The sequence below is a fragment of the Capsicum annuum genome, chromosome 5 (genome assembly GCF_002878395.1).
Source record: "Capsicum annuum cultivar UCD-10X-F1 chromosome 5, UCD10Xv1.1, whole genome shotgun sequence".
NCBI classification, from domain to species: Eukaryota; Viridiplantae; Streptophyta; class Magnoliopsida; order Solanales; family Solanaceae; genus Capsicum; species Capsicum annuum.
In genome coordinates this window covers 220821358-220840253 of record NC_061115.1, presented here as the reverse complement: position 1 = coordinate 220840253, position 18896 = coordinate 220821358, and the positions used below count along the sequence as shown (strand labels likewise).

At 35.8% G+C, this 18896-nt stretch overlaps 4 protein-coding genes across 7 annotated transcripts; 2 read left to right on the top strand and 2 right to left on the bottom strand.

Annotated features, from left to right (window-relative positions):
- Positions 1 to 1241: 1241 nt before the first annotated feature.
- LOC107871476 lies at positions 1242 to 4068 on the top strand. Its single transcript, XM_016718421.2, has 4 exons — positions 1242 to 1421; positions 2477 to 2631; positions 2797 to 3078; positions 3280 to 4068. Exons 2-4 carry the CDS (start codon positions 2497 to 2499, stop codon positions 3868 to 3870), a joined length of 1008 nt encoding a protein of 335 aa, XP_016573907.1. The 5' UTR covers positions 1242 to 1421; positions 2477 to 2496; the 3' UTR covers positions 3871 to 4068.
- A 301-nt stretch (positions 4069 to 4369) lies between these two features.
- LOC107871477 (chlorophyll a-b binding protein 6A, chloroplastic) lies at positions 4370 to 6878 on the bottom strand. Of its 2 annotated transcripts, XR_007055610.1 has the most exons (5): positions 6504 to 6878; positions 5839 to 5941; positions 5285 to 5573; positions 4808 to 5019; positions 4370 to 4465 (listed from the first exon to the last, which is right to left on the bottom strand). XR_007055610.1 is itself a non-coding variant. In XM_016718422.2 (4 exons), exons 1-4 carry the CDS (start codon positions 6695 to 6697, stop codon positions 4865 to 4867), a joined length of 741 nt encoding a protein of 246 aa, XP_016573908.1. In that variant the 5' UTR covers positions 6698 to 6878; the 3' UTR covers positions 4424 to 4864. The 2 variants fall into 2 exon arrangements, 1 of the variants encoding a protein (XP_016573908.1); XM_016718422.2 differs by having other exon boundaries at positions 4424 to 5019.
- Positions 6879 to 7565: 687 nt separating this feature from the next.
- LOC107871478 (ubiquitin) lies at positions 7566 to 14846 on the bottom strand. Of its 3 annotated transcripts, XM_016718425.2 has the most exons (5): positions 14689 to 14846; positions 10910 to 11095; positions 9965 to 10004; positions 9135 to 9202; positions 7847 to 7985 (listed from the first exon to the last, which is right to left on the bottom strand). In XM_016718425.2, exons 1-4 carry the CDS (start codon positions 14689 to 14691, stop codon positions 9138 to 9140), a joined length of 294 nt encoding a protein of 97 aa, XP_016573911.1. In that variant the 5' UTR covers positions 14692 to 14846; the 3' UTR covers positions 7847 to 7985; positions 9135 to 9137. The 3 variants fall into 3 exon arrangements, with proteins under 3 accessions (XP_016573909.1, XP_016573912.1, XP_016573911.1); XM_016718423.2 differs by lacking the exon at positions 9135 to 9202 and having other exon boundaries at positions 7566 to 7985; XM_016718426.2 differs by lacking the exons at positions 9135 to 9202; positions 9965 to 10004 and having other exon boundaries at positions 7566 to 7985.
- A 1416-nt stretch (positions 14847 to 16262) lies between these two features.
- Positions 16263 to 18422, top strand: LOC107872234 (chlorophyll a-b binding protein 6A, chloroplastic). Its single transcript, XM_047412883.1, has 4 exons — positions 16263 to 16662; positions 17240 to 17342; positions 17608 to 17896; positions 18162 to 18422. Exons 1-4 carry the CDS (start codon positions 16469 to 16471, stop codon positions 18314 to 18316), a joined length of 741 nt encoding a protein of 246 aa, XP_047268839.1. The 5' UTR covers positions 16263 to 16468; the 3' UTR covers positions 18317 to 18422.
- Positions 18423 to 18896: the final 474 nt, after the last annotated feature.

Below are 18896 nucleotides of genomic sequence, written 5' to 3'. Positions count from 1 at the left end.
CAGGTTGAACCCTCGGCCTCTGGTTAAGGGTGAAACAATCTCATCCACTGCACCACAATCCATGTTGGTCACTTGTTTTTATTATTATTATAGTATATTGTCATTTTCTTCTTATTATTAATATTGTTATTTTCTTCTTGTTATTATTATTATTATTATTGTTTGGCCCCACTTATATTAAATCTTTTCAACAAAAGTAGGAGTAAAGGGTTAGTTATTCTTAATTAGTCAAAACAATACCAGAAAAAAAAAAGTCAATTGTTATATGGGCTTCCCTATTGTATTTGCTTCTTTAACTCTTTTGACTTTTATAATATGAATTTAAATCATATTCTAGAATAATATGATTAAAATTCATCATTAAACATTCATAATCACTTTAATTAAGGACGCTAAGTTCCCACCATTCTGTGCTAGAAGCTTCTCAACATTAATTTAGAAAAAAAAAATCATGCAACTTATTCTTATTCTTATTGTTTTTTCTTCTTCTTCTTATTCGCTATACTACTATTATTTTATTTTAAAGTGATCAAATAAATAATATTTGTTGGATTCAATTGTATTGTTCTTTACTATATTAACCATTAAGATGTAGAATCATATTCTACAATAATATACTTGAAATCCGATTGTTAAATATTCTTAATTGCTTCAATAACCGTAAGTTTATAACATGAAAAATAAATCCTACAATTATTTTTGTCATAATATACAAACATGTCATTTAACTTAGTTTTAACTTACATCTATGACCTCCAACTTTGGATGCGCACAAATAAACACTCAAACTTATATAAAGTTGAACGTCCTATGCAGCATTAGCCTAATACAGTACGTAGGACTGCATGTAAGACACAAATTAGTCACGTAGAACGTCAGATATGTCTACTTATTTAACTTTATATAAGTTTAAGTGTTTACTTGTGTGCAACGGCCGAGCTAGAATTTCTGCTAAGAAGGTTCGAAACTTGAAGAATTAATAGATAAAAATTATTTTAATCATGTATTAATAGTATAATAATTTTCTGCTGAATGCCGGCTCCACCCCTGGTTGAAACACATAGATGAAATTAAAGGGGGTTAGATTTATGTATTGTGGCATTATTTTTAATCCCACTTGTTATTTTCTTCCTCTTATTAGTATTGCTATTTTTTTTATTATTAATGACAAGAAAAGTAGGAGTTAGGGGGGTTAGTTATTCTTCCTTTTAACAACTAGTCAAAAAAAGCCTGCCCGCGTAGGTAGACAAATTCCCATTTGGAGTGTGGCCAACATGCTGTCATTTAGCTACCTAACAAGTCTCTTCCTTCATCTTCACCTAAACCATCAACTACTCAATTCTTTCTCTCATCCTTTTCTTCATTTCTATCACAACATTTTTTTTTTCCCTCCAAGTTTTCATAGCATTTTTGTACTAAAGGTATGTTCTTTTTTATTGAATTTACTTTTGTTTATTTGGAGCCTTTTAAACTAATTCGTAAAATTGCGACAGACAAGCCCTTGTGGTCCGGACAAGCTTTAGTGCACAGGGCTGTTTTTTTCTTTCTCTTTTTTTGATTCATTGCAATGTATCCATATTTGATTTTCTTGGAAGTGTGATTTTTTTTTTCTTTTTTTGGATTGAAATTGTTGGTTGAATTTGAGAAATGGGTATTGATTTTTAGTGTTTTTTATTAATGGGTTTTACTTAAAAGATGAATCTTGGGTATTAGAATGAAAAGGGTCCAATTGGATATTATATAGCTAACTCCAACAAGTTTGGAATTGATTCTTTAATTGTTACTTTTGTTATACTGCTTATGAGTTTTTGTGTTTGAGCTGAAATTTGATCTGTATTTATGTAAACTGTATACAGGTATTGTATATCAATCTCAAAATGATTTGCTTTTCTCTTTTTTGCTAGATATTGTTTAGCTATTTTGGTTTGTGTGTCTTTCCTTTTTTTCTTCTTTTTGGTATTTATGCATAGTTGTAGAATGGATGAATGCCCATGAAGTTGTTAATTGAAACAAATAATGTATAGTTTCCCCAGTTATACATAAGGGATATGGAGCAAGGTTCTTTGAAGGTTTTAGGTTGGCTAAACAAATTAATGAGCTTATTTTTGAATAGTTTGCTTAATAATACTTGTTATGAAGGGGAGCCTTGGAGTAACTGGTAAAGTTGTTGCCATGTGACCAGGAGGTCACGGGTTCAAGCCTTGGAAATAGCCTCTAGTAGAAATGCAAGAAAAGGTTGCGTACAATACACTCTTGTGGTGGGGCCCTTCCCCGAACCCTGCACATAGCGGAAGCTTTAGTGCACCGGGCTGCCTATAAACCAGTTATCAGACTTATTATGGATTCCTTTCTGGAATTCCCCTAATGCTTGGTGTTTATAAGTGGATGGCTTTTGATTCTTTGTACTAATCCTTGCTTTGGTAATTGGTTTCTGTTGAAGCTTATGTTGCTCAAATGTATTTTGATTTCTGTGTAGGTTATCGTTCTTCCGGTAAAATGGAGTTTTTCTTTAGGAATACAAGTGATGACTCTTCAGGTTTCCAGCAAGACATTGCTAGGTGCCCATTTTTGACGAATATCAACGAACCAACTAGTTTTTCCTTCTCAAGCTCCGTTGGTTTCCCCATTCCGGTAAGTTGTTGATTGATCACTTATCTGCGGACGAGCTTTTCCCTTGCATCTTTGTATATAGCTTGCATATTGATGAATCGATTCACATTGGTGGGATGACCACGTCCCTTTCATACTAAAGTTGAAGTGAAGTCTTTCTCATTGTTATCGTTGCATCTGAATCAGGTACGTGGAGGAAAAGGTCCTATCTTCGAGGATGGTCCTAACTTTGACGTGGCATTCAGACTTTTCCATGGACAGAACGGTGCTGTCCCACTTTCTGGGAGACTGTCTGTTACGAATGAGAAACAAGATTCTGAAGCTACACCGCGTCATTTCAACCCTTTGGTCGCTAAGGCAGCTACCATAAGTCTCTCCGGTTTTGGATTTGGAGGGCCGTTTGGTTTTGATTCTTTCTCCGAGAAGTGGAAGAACCAAAAGAAGAAGTCTGAATCGTCCAAAAGACAGGTTCGAGACATCTCTTTTCTATTTTGCATCGACCAAATTTCTCAACATGTCAAAACGGCTGAATTCCATTGTAACTTAGTATATGACTTCGTCAAATGTTCAGAGTCCAGTGGAACACTTTATTCGACTTCTTGATCTTCGATAGAATAACCTAAACTCAATCACATTGTGATTGCTAACCATCATTTCTTGATCTATCAGGGAGGAGATCCAGAACACGAAGCATTAAGCAACGAGTGGCTACAAAATGGAAATTGCCCTATAGCGAAGTCATACCGTGCTGTGAGTACTGTCCTTCCTCTTGTAGCAAAGGCTTTTCAGCCTCCTCCTGGTGTGAAGCTCAAGTGCCCCCCTGCTATAGTTGCTGCCCGAGCTGCTCTATCGCGGACTGCCTTTGCAAAAAACTTGCGGCCACAACCTCTGCCGGCAAAAATATTAGTGATCGGTGTTTTAGGCATGGCAGCAAATATTCCTTTAGGCGTATGGAGAGAACACACTGAAAAGTTTTCGCCGTCTTGGTTTGCAGCTGTACATGCAGCTGTGCCATTCATCGCCATACTGAGGAAGTCCGTCTTGATGCCTAAAACGGCTATGGCGTTTACCATTGCAGCATCTGTTCTGGGACAAGTGATAGGTTCAAGGGCAGAGCGACATCGGCTCAAAACAGTTGCTTCAAGACACGACCATCTAGTCGTTGATGAAGCTAGAGGGGGATACTGCAATGACATTGTTGCTTCAAACACGGTTCCTCTGCACGCCGGTTTCCTTTCACCGGCTGGTGTAGTTAGCTGATGTTTTGGCATCGATAATGTTGTATCGATTTAACCTTATGCAGGATGTGCCTGCATCCATTCTTTGCATTTGTTGTAGTCCACAGGCAAAGTTCAGCATTAAAGAGAAAAGTGTGAGGATGAACATTATTCATTTTTGGTGAGCTTTTGTATATTTATTAAGTATCAATAATATTTGAGTGTGTTTACTATGCCAAAATACACCAAAAAAGGGGGTACACTAAAGCCACTATGTGCGGTATTCCGGGAAGGGCCCCACCACAAGGGTGTATCGTACGCAGCCTTACCTTGCATTTCTACTAGAAGCTGTTTTCAAGGCTTGAACCCATGACCTCCTGGTCACATGACAGCAACTTTACCAGTTACTCCAAGATACACCAAATGATTTGAATATCAAAAACTCTCCGGAGTATCTGACAATAACTTGAAGTTCCTATCAATAGCGGAGCCAGGAATTTCATACAAAGGAGATTCAACGAACTACTAGAGCACAACACGTATGATCGATTTTCGAACCCCTTTAACAAACAACAACTACTACTAGACTAAAAGGATACACAAAGAGTCCATTTCATTAGAAATCTATTAGTAGTAAAATATTAAATCTATCACTCATAATGCCAAAGAACTATCTAGTGCAAGTGGTAAAGTGCTACTTTTGTAGGTCATAGGTTGTGGGTTGCGGCACATCATTTTTTAATTTTTTTTTTTGTTAAGCATTGTTGATTAAAACAATCAACAAGTGTCGTAAATGTATTGACAATATTACTTGGCACCCTGAGAGTCCGGATCCTGGATCCGCCTTTGCCTCCAACCAAACGCTGGATACAATAATCCTAAACTGTATCCCAGAATTATTACACCTCACACCAAACGCCTCCTAAAAGGATACCCAAAATGTCCATTTCATTACAAATGTATGATAAGTACAATTAATATGGGAGAGTTTTACAAGTTGTTTTGGCTAATATATATGATTAATTAGTACAATTGAATTAATTAGGGAAAATTCCTTTAGGGATAATAACATCCCCAATGTTGTTGTGCCATGGATCAGCCAAGTGAGTTGCCAAGTTCTCCAATGGTCCTGTTCCTGGATATGCTGATTGTTGTACACAAAATCCCACAAATGCCAACAATGCAAGACGACCTGAATAACACATAATCATTGTCCATAAGAATGACCTAAACAACTTTAACACTATCAGATTAAGTTGACCTACGAGGCAACCGACCTAGGAAATAGATTTTACAAACTTGTACAACCTAAAAAATTGCATTGAGTACAAACATGTACACTATCATAGTACTATATATAACTTAAACTAAGTAGTAAACACTTCAGCAGCGTATATAACTTAAATCCGTAAAGAGTGAATGTGAAATGCACAAGAGGAGTTTATTAATATGCTAACCATTTTTGATTTCTTTGACTTTGTATTCTTCAAATTTCTTTGGGTCTTTAGAGTAACCCAATGGGTCAAAAGCTCCACCAGGGTACTTCTTTTTCTCAGTGTCCTTTTCCATGCTCCTTTGATGTTCAACAAAGGCTATGGCTAGAAATTCAATAACCAAAATTGTTGGAAGTGTTCCCCATGGAACTGGCTGGCCCAAATATGTGGCCTGTCCTCCTGGAATGGCAGCCCATTCTTGGGCCTTGACCCAATTCCCTAGGCCCAATGCCTCTGGTACTAGGATTCCCGGCTGCAAAAATTGTTCATCAATTAAAAAACTATATTAGAAAATGACAAGTTTAACAACTGTCTTTTCTACTTTCGTGTCAAATCAAAATCAGACAAACACATTGAAATGGAGGGGGTATATGTTTGTATATCTCATCTAATATGTAATGTATATCTTAGAATGACTTATTAATAGTGATGAAGCGAGGAATTTCGTCAAAGAGTGTTCAAGATTTAACGTATACGTATAAAGAGTAAGCTTTATAATAGAGAAAAAGAACACTTACAACAGCAAGCATAGCCCATCTGCAATGAATAAGTTCAGATTCTTTGTATCTTTCCAAATTTTCTGGCACTTCTCCAAAACCAAGTGGATCAAATCCAAAATCTCTGCACTTATATATTTACAAATTAGAAAATTGCATAAATAATAAATACAAATACTTTCTAGTTAAAGATATTCAACAAATAGTTAGTTGTTACAGATTATTCAGCTCTAAAATAACTAGTGTCACACGTTTCAAAATGTTTGACTGTCATTCTACTTTTAGGAAAAGAGTCAGAAATATAACTAAATTTTGATAAAATTTATTGTGACACGACATATGTTTGTCCAGTTGGACCATTTCAGACTCTAACGCGCTCAGTGCGCGTGTATTTCACGTAGTGGTCCAGCTGGGCATATACATGCCACATATATACGGTAATAAATAGCCGAGGGGGTCATAAAATCCCCCACAAAGTTGAAGCATGTTACAACAAATTTCGTCAAAGTTTAGTTAGTATATTTCCAACCTTTCTACCTTTTACAAATGTCACAACTTTAATGCCTATCAAACTTACTTTTTAACCAATACCTTAATAATATTTCACTTCTAGTGACACATAAATCAACTTAACATCTTAAATATCGTGCTGGACCCTAAAATGAAATGAAGGAAGTATTACTTACCCGGGGGCTGAGCCATCTAGGTAAGATGGACGGGGCTGCCCGGGCATCCAATCAGCGGACATAGTAAACCTAGACATGGCGTTGTTAGCTCCGGCTGAAACCGGCATCGCGGCGGCGAATTTAGACTTAGAAGAAGAGAGGAAAGAGGGACAAACAGCTGCAATTCCACAACTCATCAATGTGTTACAAGCCATCTCTTCTTACTCTTTTGTGTTTTGGTAACTGAAAGACGTTTAAAGAAATAGAAGAAATGGATATGAGAATGATAAAAAATTGGTGCAATTGCGGTGAGTATAAGGGAGGAGTTTGAGATATAGGCAAATCTGAATTTAGATTATTATTGGCTAAGAAGAATTGTTTGTGTTTTGTGATTGGTCCATTTGGAAGATGAAGTGGATATTTTTGAAGGATATGTGATGGTGATATTGTGGTTGTGGTTGTCCTAGTTGGGAAAAATATCATATTTTGGGTCCTACAATGGGATTTATATTAAGTTACATCAATCAAATTCATTAATCATTGATTAGAATTTTGATTATGCATTATAAGCTTACAAATTGTAAACAGCATGACATGAGTAAAATTGTCTCTGTGTGATCAATATGATCGATTGCCCTCAGGTTCTAGTCATGAAAGCAATACCTCACAGATTCGAGCCGTGAAAGCAACTACTAATACTTGCATTAGAATAGATGACTACATCATACTCCTTGAGATGAGGCTGTACCTTATGTAAACGTGAGATGCTTTGTGCACTTGACCGCCCTATAATATCATGTTATTCTTCGTTTGATATAAATACTGGATGCGGTAAGTTTATTCAGACGCTAAAAATTTCTCTATTCTCAAGATTTGAATCCGAAACCCATCTTTAGTTAACAAGGACAACTGACTACCGCTGAAAGTCGTACTAAGAGTACACATTATATGATTGGAAGTTGTTGCTGCATGGTGCCCAAGATCGCCCGAAAAGGATGGAATGTACACAAATCTTACCTCAACGTTTGTAGGGTAGAGAAGTTATTTCCGATAGACCGTCAACAATTTATTTTAAGACCTGTCTTAAGCAAATAGGAACTCAATTTGTCATTGCAAATTAACATGTTTCATGGTTCAAATTCTTAAAAAAAGAAGACAATGGTGTCAAAAACTTATCACAATTTACATACATCCATAAAAAGTTGAAGCAAAAACTTATCTATCTGTATCTCAGCTCTCATCGTTGCGTAAATCACAAAAAGAAGTTTTCTTGAACAGTGTTCTACATTGCTAAACAGGACCACGAAGATATCACAAACTCTCGAGCAGCATGAAACTCAACGCTATTTGAGTATTTTGGGCAAAACCAGACATACAGATCTTTGTTGAGAATTAGATATTCCCAGAATGTATTTTCTCACCAATTTGCACCAGCTTCTGAATCGCGGTTCTGGTAAAAGTCATTAGGTTTCACGATATTTACATCCTCGAATTCATTGTCATCTAAAATCAGGAAAAGATGCACGGTTATAATGAGCAAAAATCGACCAAAATGCATATCGTAAAGCCAAAAGTTAGACCATAGTAGTATAAAATCAAATGCAAATGTTCAAAAACTCAAAAGCTCTGGGATGAGATCACAACCTAAAAGCTAAACAAGTTTCACCTCAAAATCACCATAGTAACCAAAAGCTACTGGTTTTTGGTAATTGCTTCAATAGTGTTCAAGTATTTGATTGGATAGAAGTTCAAAATATTAAGTCCCAAGATAGGATCAAGACTAGATAGAAGTTCAAATGGTTCTTGAGACCTGAGTTGCTCGGACTCTTCAAAAATGTCTACGGGTGTGTGTCGGATCCTCCAAAAATAGTGTGTTTTTGAAGGATCCGACACGGGTGAGGCAACATTTTTGGAGAATCCGAAAAACTTAGCTTGAGACACCCAGGCGCGCCAACAAGGGAAAGTCACATAGAAGGACTGGCAGGCACAGCCTGCCAAGTTTCTGGAGGAGCGTACATGATAGGGGAGTGAATCCCACATCAAAATGGCACAGCTCTAAAAGACATTGCACAAGTTCATATGGTATCTTCCTTTTGTGCTCCGAGGAACAAATCGGTGAGGCCTGTTATGTCAAAACGGACAATACGTGCCATGGGCTTGGGTCGTGATACTTCTGGTCCCAAGATAGGATCAAGTCCCAATGAAAATTATGTAGGTTTATACTTGTCTAGTCAATGAATACTTCATCAAAATGCATAATACATCTATTCTGAAATATGGATGGACGGGAATGTGGTAGGAGTGGCTGAGTCAGATAATGTCTTTTTTTCCTCTCAAACTAAGTGAGACAACATGAAAAAAATGAATAAACAGAACAAACAGGAAGCTGCACATGTACTTGGTGGTTAAAGAGGCAACAAAGGACAAGAAACAGGAGCACTTAATAGTTTAGGAAAACTAATGTTATGCATCACATCCCGTCCTCTTGAAAGGTAGAACCCGATTCCGAAAAACAAGAATTTCCTTTTTCTTCTACCCTTTCTTCTACCTATTCCTAAGTTTCTTTTCCAAATATACAAACTTCGTAAAGACATATTTCTCCCAATGTCTCTGCTATGTTCACATAGAATTAATAATAAACTATATTTTTACCCGTCACTTCTTCAACCCAATGATATTCTTTTCCAGATTCCAGTTGTCGCTACTCCCTCTGCATTCCTCTTTACAAATATAATACCAATCAGCTAGGAAACGGAAACACGGCTAAAAATAACTAGTCCCACTACAAATTAAAAGAGAAGTATTATTCATGTTACAGTTTATGTACTCATAAGTCATATCACACCCGAAACAGCTAGAAACTATCGACAGTGATGTGCATTTTTAGTGTCACCTTACCGCATTCCTGGACAAATCATAGCAAAAAACTAATCTCCAATATTCCAGTTAATCCAAATCGTATAAACACGTGCACATAGATATACAGCAATTCCAGTCTTTCACTCCACTCACTGTTTTCCTTACTTAGACCTAAAGATCCTAGTAAAGCCTGTGATGAAATATAAATAGTTAGCATTCCCTCACTTCCACTTAGATAGGTCTTGTTTTCTTTTTCACTGTGTCGATAATTCCTTATTTTCATTTTGGATAGTGATGGACAACGAATTCACTTTAAACTAATGCGCCAAAATCCACAACAAATCAACTTAATGTGAAATGAAGTTCTTAAATAGACTTCCCGCCTACCAAGGACTTGTTTCTTACTCAACAGTTAACTCCTTGAAGTCTACAAGAAAGATTAAAATCCTCGAACTGATGCTACAAACATATTCATCACAATTTGAAAGCTCGTGATAATATGCACAGTGAAGTGTACTACACCACTTAGCCATCACGAAGTAACAGGGATAAATCTACCAGCTAATCAACTAGAGAAATGTCCATTGAAACTGGGAAAAGACAAATGCAAAAGGGAAGAGAACCTTTTCTCAGAGTCAGCGCCAGCACAGCGTCATTTTCAACCTAAAAAGTGTTTAAGAACAAATAATGTCATAAACTTAGATTAAATAAAGAAGGGATTATTTGCTTGAGAAACATACTTCATGAACCTCATGGACTTCTTTCTTGTTATCGATGTGTACTCATGTGACTCACTCCATCACATTATAGATGTCAAACAGGTATCAAAATAGGAACACAAAATTAATCTAAGATGTATGTAGATTGAGTGTGAAAACACAATTATCATGTAAAAGAGCTCCGTTTTTTTTTTTAATGAAGTGAAATTTTTTATCAATAATGGGAAAAACTTCCGTACGCAAGCACTACACCAAAAGCTAGAGAGTCTACAACATAACATGATCCTCTAAGAAGAACCTAATCGTCTAAAAGTAGTACTTCCATCTGCCAAGTCTTGGTAGCTGGTACTAGTATTGGTGGGAAGTACCGGGTAACTAACGGAACAATCAAGGTATGTGCAAGCTGACCAGGACACTATCGTCATCCAAAAAGAAACCCATTTTTTTATAGGCACTAGAACTTCATGGGTGCACCAAAAGAACAAGAAATGAAAGGTTATTCCTCACACGTACATAGTCGTTCTCCATCCCATCAACCGGTTGATCCCTTGAAAGAGCTTTAATATTATGTATTGCTGTTAATATGATATTAAATAGAGTATTGAAAATTTTTAAGGAAAAAAATTCATTTTCAAGAATGAGGTTGCCAGTTTTAGAACAACCCAAATAGGAAAGTTGGACAGGTCATTGGCAATAGGAGTAGAATCTGTATCTGTATGCATACAATAGATAAAACTAGACACAAAATCGGCTGACTACCAAAAATATAGACGATATTATATTTTCTAGTTGTACCAATAGATCATATGATATTTTGAAAATTGATGATGATAAAGATGGAGAATTTACATTCTGATCAGCTAGGGACTTCGAGTCTTCCAACACGTGTCCAGCAGGCATGAGGATTAATCGCTGATCATTAGCAGGTTGATCTATGAGGTTATACAATTTCTCCTTTATTTGTAGAATTGTCTCGGTTGGATCACATTGAATAAAGTAGGTGGTCTTATTACGCTTCACACGGATATACATTGCCTGCATAGAGAAAAAAGAAATTAACGAACCAAATTGATTTACAATAAGGAAATAAACCATCAGCGTCGCATTCTCTCTAAAGTTACCTATGTTTCTGGTTGATGTTGAAATACATGCAAAGATATGATAACACACAGTAGTGTTTCCATTAGTTTTTCAGTTTATATGAAATTATCTAGATCAATCGCCCATGTAGTTTATTGGTTTTCTGAAAGTTTACATCCATATTAATTTGCATATTTTCATTGTTTTTGAGTCTGGTAACAATACACATAAACAGTCAGCATTTTATTTGTCCAGACAATACCTTCCAAAAGAGTTCGGCTTTGTGAAGATTGGTGAATATTAGTTTGCCTCATTTATTGTATAAATCACTGGTGATTATCATTTGTGATTGATCGACTAGACTTACATAGAGATCATAAACAAGAAAGAAATGCCAATACTAATCATGTACTAAAAACTTATATTTTTCTACGGGAGACATTTAGCTTTTACTTCCATGCATTTTCCGCCTATAGATAAGTATATTCATCCTATTCATCACCCCCAACAAAGTTCAATTATCTTATCGCTTTGAGTGTATTGACATTTGACATAAGTACATAACATTATAAAGCAAGCTTAGAAAAAGGAGGTGTCCTCCGACGTTCCGACCAGATGGAGCCCACCCATGTGTCTGTCTTAAAAAGGTGGTCATGGACAAATAAAATGGCGGCATTGAAATTTCGATGAAGTGGGGTCCTCATCTTTCCAACAGTCAATCAAACAATAATCTTTCTGCTAATTGCACATAAATCAGTGCTATCAAAGGCGCTCTTACAACACTTAAGCCCTAAAGCGAGGCTCAAAACGTGTTGAGCACTTCGTCTCGCTTAAAGTGCACTTCAGTGTCGTAATCAATTCTCTAAGGCATACATTTCCTTGCCAATGAGCCTCTTCTAAAGAGACGACACTAAGCAATTGATATTTCACTTTATTGTAATATTTTTCCAATTTCTCTGTTCATATATTTCTCATTCATGCTTATAATTATTAATCTTGGGCTAAACATATATATTTGTATTTTTTTCTCCGTTTGCGCTTTTTTTCATTAAAGCCCACGCTTTATTTGCATTTAGTGCTTAAAGCCCTAACGGACCTTCGAGCTTTACTGTGCTTTTCGCTTTTGATAACACCGACGTAAATCATTCTTCCCCCTACTTCTTCATGCATGTATTAACCTTGCATGAGTAAAGATCCATCTATGAAGAGTATAACCATAATGTGCATGTACTTGGTAAGATACATCCAGACACTGAATTATGCTTGTACTCCCTCCGTCCCATTTTATGGGTCGTCATTTACTTTTTGGTCCCTCCCAAAAAGAGTGTCACCTTTCCTTATTTGGTAATTATTTAATGACATAATTCTCATTTTACCCTTAGTGGGTCCCACTTATTAAGAAAAGACAACTAAAAGGTAAACATTAAGAGGGGCAATTTTGTGCACTTTACAAAGTCATCACTTATTTCTTAAACTCCGTGCCCGGTCAAATGGCGACACATAAAATGGGACGGAGGTAGTACTTGATAAGAGACATGCACATACTGACACGTAAAAATTGGATTACACCGAGAAGTTGTCAAGCATCCCAACACTAAACCATCTCTCTTAAGCACTAAACTCACGGCTTGCAAGTACTCAAACAATAGTTGCTTCTTTGCGAAACTATGGTAAACGAAGGTGTTAAAAGGGACGGGGTAGACCTAAAATCACATGGAAGGAAGTTGTCTCAAAAGACCTACAATTCCTTGGTATCAATGCAAATTTAGCTAAAGATAGGGCACACCGGAAGAAAAAGATCCCACAAACATGATATCTACTAGTTGAGAATAGGTTCTAGGCTTGTTAGAAGACTTCTATTATACTTATTATATATACTTATGAAACTTAATTTTCACTTTATTTATTTAATATGATGATATGAGACGAGCTTAAATGGAGAAGTAGGGATTCATATAGCCAAGCCCAACTTGATTGGGACTGACTTGTAGTGGTAGCTGTTGTTGTGGTTCCTTTCTCAACTTCTGAAGGAATTGGAGTTCTTGTTTTTCCTTTAATCTAGAAAAACAAGCAACGGGAGATTCTGTCGACCTCGGCTAGCACTACCTAACTGGTTTGGCTCAATCTCTGCTTAACATTAAGCTCAGAGATTCATCTAATGTCACAGCCGCGCTTAAAGCATGCCTAAGCCCTAAAGCGAGGCTCAAACGTGTTGAGCGCTTCGCCTAGCTTAATTTGCGCTTCAGTGTCATCATCAAGGTTCTAAGGCATACTTTCCCTTGCCAATGAGCCTCTTCTAAAGAGGCAACACTAAGCAATATTTCACTTTATGATAATTTTTTTAAATTTCTTTGTTCGTATATTTGTAATTCATGCTTATAATTATTGTTCTTAGACTAAACATATATATTTTGGTTTTTCTCCCTTTGGGCCTTTTTTCATTAAAGCTCACGCTTTATTTGCGCTTTGCACTTAAATCCCCAACAGACCTTAGACTTTTGTTACTTTTGATAACACTATCGTCTATTCATAACCTATTATGTTGAAATTTCACTAACACTTCTCAACTAAATTCCCGCGTCAACCCCCAAAAAGGAGAACAATGTCAAGGAACAAAGCTAATAAGAAACTGCCCCATATGATCAAACACCATTTGTTGGCTAACAGAAGTATGCTAAGGATTGGAGCAAATAATTCATGTTATAGCATCCAAATTAACGAGTATTTTGAGAGAAAATAATTCACATAAACGCACACACACAAACACACACATACATACATCAACTACCTCCCACCCCAGGTGCGCATCCCCAGAATTATACCGAGAAAATGAAGTACACCCAAATCTACAAGATACATGCGCATCAAAATAGAGATAAAATTATGACATATACCTACACTGAAACACAGGAACACACACACACCAACCCCACCCCTAAATGAGCATTTTCATAATTATACAGAGAAAATGAATTACACTCAAATCAACAAGATACATGAGCATCAAAATAGAGATAAAGTTATGGCATATGCCTACACTGAAACACACACACTGACACACACACACACACTAACCCCCCACCCCCAAATGAGCAAATACCCAAATCAACAAGATACATGAGCATCAAAAAAGGGATAAAATTATGGCATATACCTACACAGAAACGCACACACACACATCAACCCCACCCCCACCCCCACCCCCACCCCCAAATGAGCATTTCCATAATTATACAGAGCAAATGAATTACACTCAAATCAACAAGATACATGAGCATCAAAATAGAGATAAAATTATGGCATATACCTATACTGACACACACACACACATCAACCCAACCCCAAAATGAGCATTTCCAGAATTATACAGAGCAAATGAAGTATACCCAAATCAACAAAAAGTAAAATTGAGATAAATAACACCATACACTTATATACTAAAACACAAACACACATAAAGATGAAAATTGATAAACAAAATCCAAGAACACAAAATGGGTATTCAATACAAAATTGAAACACTCAAAAGTTAAACAGTAAGAACAAACCATGATGTCTATCTATCGGTCGGTCAAAATAAAATTCTTCTTCTTCTTCTTCTTCTTGTTTTTGTCAAAATAAAAATATGATCTTTCAAGCTAAATTTGTCGGATTTTTCGGTGGCAAAGTTAAGGCTTCAAATATCAATTGGCCCTTTAAGATTAAAAATATATCAATTTGGCCCCTAATATTTTATGAGGAAATAAAACCAAATTTGTGGGTGGGCTCGGGGAAATTTTTGGGCGAAACTATTCAAGTGGACCCCAACGGCCTATTTTGATAGGTTAGGGGAGCCATTTTTCAAATCAAACGGGCCAATCGATAGGAATTGTGGGTTTTTTGTGACTTTCGATGGGTGTTTGTCCACGATATGGGGGGCCGATTAATTTTGATTTTTTCAGTGTAAGAGACCATCCATTTATATTCAGAACTCAAAATCAAGACTTCTAATTAAGGGAGAAAAAGTTTCATCCACTACAGTACATCCTCTGGAATTAAGGTTACAGTGTTTAAGGGGTTATCCCAGCACAGAATTTGAGATAAAAGTTGTTCGATGTTTGATTGTGGGTTATTAGCTAAAATCAAGATAAAATTTATATGAAAATCTTAAGATTTTATTTGTGTCATATAAATACAAGGTGAGAGTATAATTTGAAATGATAATTGGAATAATCTTATTTTCCAAACGACAGAAATTCCACAAAAGTAAATGGATCTCATCAAACTGATCGATATAGTATGGGGCCTAATATTACTTAAATAAAAAATTGAGATGAATCAAGAAATAGACTTTGAATCTAATTAATTCTAAAAGCTAGCTCACAAGATGAGAATTATTCATAATTATATTTTTTAAAAATCAAGTTATAATCCCCACATCAATATGAAACTATATTAGGTGAAAATTACCAATACAACTAATAAAATAATCAAGATGTGTACAAATAAACACATACACTATATTATTATTTATATGAATAATGAATAAATAAGATTCTCATCATCTAATTATAGAAAAGTATGTCAAAATTTCCACCTAATATTATCTATCACATTTTACACGTAGGCAATAATCTATCCACTTGACCACTAGAAATTTATAATTAAATCTTTACTTGAAAACAAAAAAATGGATTTTCTTGTTAAAATTTTGATATTTTTCTCCAACTAGGACTAACCTTGTTATGTCCGGAAGAATAAGCAATATCATAAAGTAAAAGAAAATAAGAAGGAGACACACAGATTTATGTGAAAATTCTTAACGGAAAAAACCACGGACAGGGGCGGAGGAAATTCACTATAAAGGAGAGAAATACAAGGTGGAGACGATAGTCACAATTACGTGTAAAAACAATTGTCCGAAATAGCCCACTAAATGCACTTATATAATACGTGCCTAAGCCCGAAAACATAAAGATCTCCGCTACTACCACAGACCCCACAAAAAATCACAAACATGAATCGCACTACGAACTTTTCAGGGCTAAATCAATAAAATTCGGATCACAGACTCTTTTAACAAACCTCAACCACAATATTACTATCACATATCCTTCAAAAATATCCACTTCATCTTCCACATGGACCAATCACAAAACACAAATAATTCTCCTTAGCCAATAATAATCTACATTTAGATTTGCCTATATCTCAAATTCCTTCCTTATACTCACCACAATTTACAACATTTTTTTGAACATTCTCATTCATTTTCTAATTTTTCTCAACTCAACATTTGTTAGATTACACATAAAAAAAAAAAAAAAAAAAAAAAGAGAGGAAGAAGAGATGGCTTGTAATACATTGATGAGTTGTGGAATTGCAGCTGTTTGTCCCTCTTTCCTCTCTTCTTCTAAGTCTAAATTCGCCGCCGCGATGCCGGTTTCAGCCGGAGCTAACAACGCCATGTCTAGGTTTACTATGTCCGCTGATTGGATGCCCGGGCAGCCCCGTCCATCTTACCTAGATGGCTCAGCCCCCGGGTAAGTAATACTTCCTTCATTTCATTTTACGTGACATATATATAGGGTCCAGCACGATATTTAAGATGTTAAGTTGATTTATGTGTCACTAGAAGTGAAATATTATTAAGGTATTGGTTAAAAAGTAAGTTTGATAGGCATTAAAGTTGTGACATTTGTAAAAGGTAGAAAGGTTGGAAATATACTAACTAAACTTTGACGAAATTTGTTGTAACATGCTTCAACTTTGTGGGGGATTTTATGACCCCCTCGGCTATTTATTACCGTATATATGTGGCATGTATATGCCCAGCTGGACCACTACGTGAAATACACGCGCACTGAGCGCGTTAGAGTCTGAAATGGTCCAACTGGACAAACATATGTCGTGTCACAATAAATTTTATCAAAATTTAGTTATATTTCTGACTCTTTTCCTAAAAGTAGAATGACAGTCAAACATTTTGAAACGTGTGACACTAGTTATTTTAGAGCTGAATAATCTGTAACAACTAACTATTTGTTGAATATCTTTAACTAGAAAGTATTTGTATTTATTATTTATGCAATTTTCTAATTTGTAAATATATAAGTGCAGAGATTTTGGATTTGATCCACTTGGTTTTGGAGAAGTGCCAGAAAATTTGGAAAGATACAAAGAATCTGAACTTATTCATTGCAGATGGGCTATGCTTGCTGTTGTAAGTGTTCTTTTTCTCTATTATAAAGCTTACTCTTTATACGTATACGTTAAATCTTGAACACTCTTTGACGAAATTCCTCGCTTCATCACTATTAATAAGTCATTCTAAGATATACATTACATATTAGATGAGATATACAAACATATACCCCCTCCATTTCAATGTGTTTGTCTGATTTTGATTTGACACGAAAGTAGAAAAGACAGTTGTTAAACTTGTCATTTTCTAATATAGTTTTTTAATTGATGAACAATTTTTGCAGCCGGGAATCCTAGTACCAGAGGCATTGGGCCTAGGGAATTGGGTCAAGGCCCAAGAATGGGCTGCCATTCCAGGAGGACAGGCCACATATTTGGGCCAGCCAGTTCCATGGGGAACACTTCCAACAATTTTGGTTATTGAATTTCTAGCCATAGCCTTTGTTGAACATCAAAGGAGCATGGAAAAGGACACTGAGAAAAAGAAGTACCCTGGTGGAGCTTTTGACCCATTGGGTTACTCTAAAGACCCAAAGAAATTTGAAGAATACAAAGTCAAAGAAATCAAAAATGGTTAGCATATTAATAAACTCCTCTTGTGCATTTCACATTCACTCTTTACGGATTTAAGTTATATACGCTGCTGAAGTGTTTACTACTTAGTTTAAGTTATATATAGTACTATGATAGTGTACATGTTTGTACTCAATGCAATTTTTTAGGTTGTACAAGTTTGTAAAATCTATTTCCTAGGTCGGTTGCCTCGTAGGTCAACTTAATCTGATAGTGTTAAAGTTGTTTAGGTCATTCTTATGGACAATGATTATGTGTTATTCAGGTCGTCTTGCATTGTTGGCATTTGTGGGATTTTGTGTACAACAATCAGCATATCCAGGAACAGGACCATTGGAGAACTTGGCAACTCACTTGGCTGATCCATGGCACAACAACATTGGGGATGTTATTATCCCTAAAGGAATTTTCCCTAATTAATTCAATTGTACTAATTAATCATATATATTAGCCAAAACAACTTGTAAAACTCTCCCATATTAATTGTACTTATCATACATTTGTAATGAAATGGACATTTTGGGTATCCTTTTAGGAGGCGTTTGGTGTGAGGTGTAATAATTCTGGGATACAGTTTAGGATTATTGTATCCAGCGTTTGGTTGGAGGCAAAGGCGGATCCAGGATCCGGACTCTCAGGGTGCCAAGTAATATTGTCAATACATTTACGACACTTGTTGATTGTTTTAATCAACAATGCTTAACAAAAAAAAAAATTAAAAAATGATGTGCCGCAACCCACAACCTATGACCTACAAAAGTAGCACTTTACCACTTGCACTAGATAGTTCTTTGGCATTATGAGTGATAGATTTAATATTTTACTATATCAGTTTCTATATATAGAACAATGCTTAACAAAAAAAATAAATTGATATGCTTCTGTCCAAGATCAAACCCACAACCTGTTACCCACGAAAATGGCAATATACCACTTGGACTAGATAGCACTTTAATATTGTAAGTGATAGATTTAATATTTATTATATCAGTCTCGATAT

What these genes read in the sequence shown, in the direction of transcription:
- LOC107871476 (XM_016718421.2), top strand. Translation starts at nt 2,497, where the DNA reads ATGGAGTTTTTCTTTAGGAATACAAGTGATGACTCTTCAGGTTTCCAG. An exon ending in CCGTTGGTTTCCCCATTCCG is followed by an intron (nt 2,632 to 2,796) that starts GTAAGTTGTTGA and finishes CATCTGAATCAG; the next exon opens with GTACGTGGAGGAAAAGGTCC. An exon ending in CTGAATCGTCCAAAAGACAG is followed by an intron (nt 3,079 to 3,279) that starts GTTCGAGACATC and finishes TTGATCTATCAG; the next exon opens with GGAGGAGATCCAGAACACGA.
- LOC107872234 (XM_047412883.1), top strand. Translation starts at nt 16,469, where the DNA reads ATGGCTTGTAATACATTGATGAGTTGTGGAATTGCAGCTGTTTGTCCC. An exon ending in CTAGATGGCTCAGCCCCCGG is followed by an intron (nt 16,663 to 17,239) that starts GTAAGTAATACT and finishes ATATAAGTGCAG; the next exon opens with AGATTTTGGATTTGATCCAC. An exon ending in AGTCAAAGAAATCAAAAATG is followed by an intron (nt 17,897 to 18,161) that starts GTTAGCATATTA and finishes TGTGTTATTCAG; the next exon opens with GTCGTCTTGCATTGTTGGCA.
- LOC107871477 (XM_016718422.2), bottom strand. Translation starts at nt 6,697, where the DNA reads ATGGCTTGTAACACATTGATGAGTTGTGGAATTGCAGCTGTTTGTCCC. An exon ending in GATGGGCTATGCTTGCTGTT is followed by an intron (nt 5,574 to 5,838) that starts GTAAGTGTTCTT and finishes CAATTTTTGCAG; the next exon opens with CCGGGAATCCTAGTACCAGA. An exon ending in AGTCAAAGAAATCAAAAATG is followed by an intron (nt 5,020 to 5,284) that starts GTTAGCATATTA and finishes TGTGTTATTCAG; the next exon opens with GTCGTCTTGCATTGTTGGCA.
- LOC107871478 (XM_016718423.2), bottom strand. An exon ending in AGTCCCTAGCTGATCAGAAT is followed by an intron (nt 10,005 to 10,909) that starts GTAAATTCTCCA and finishes AACACTTTTTAG; the next exon opens with GTTGAAAATGACGCTGTGCT. An exon ending in GGCGCTGACTCTGAGAAAAG is followed by an intron (nt 7,986 to 9,964) that starts GTTCTCTTCCCT and finishes TCCTGATTTTAG; the next exon opens with ATGACAATGAATTCGAGGAT.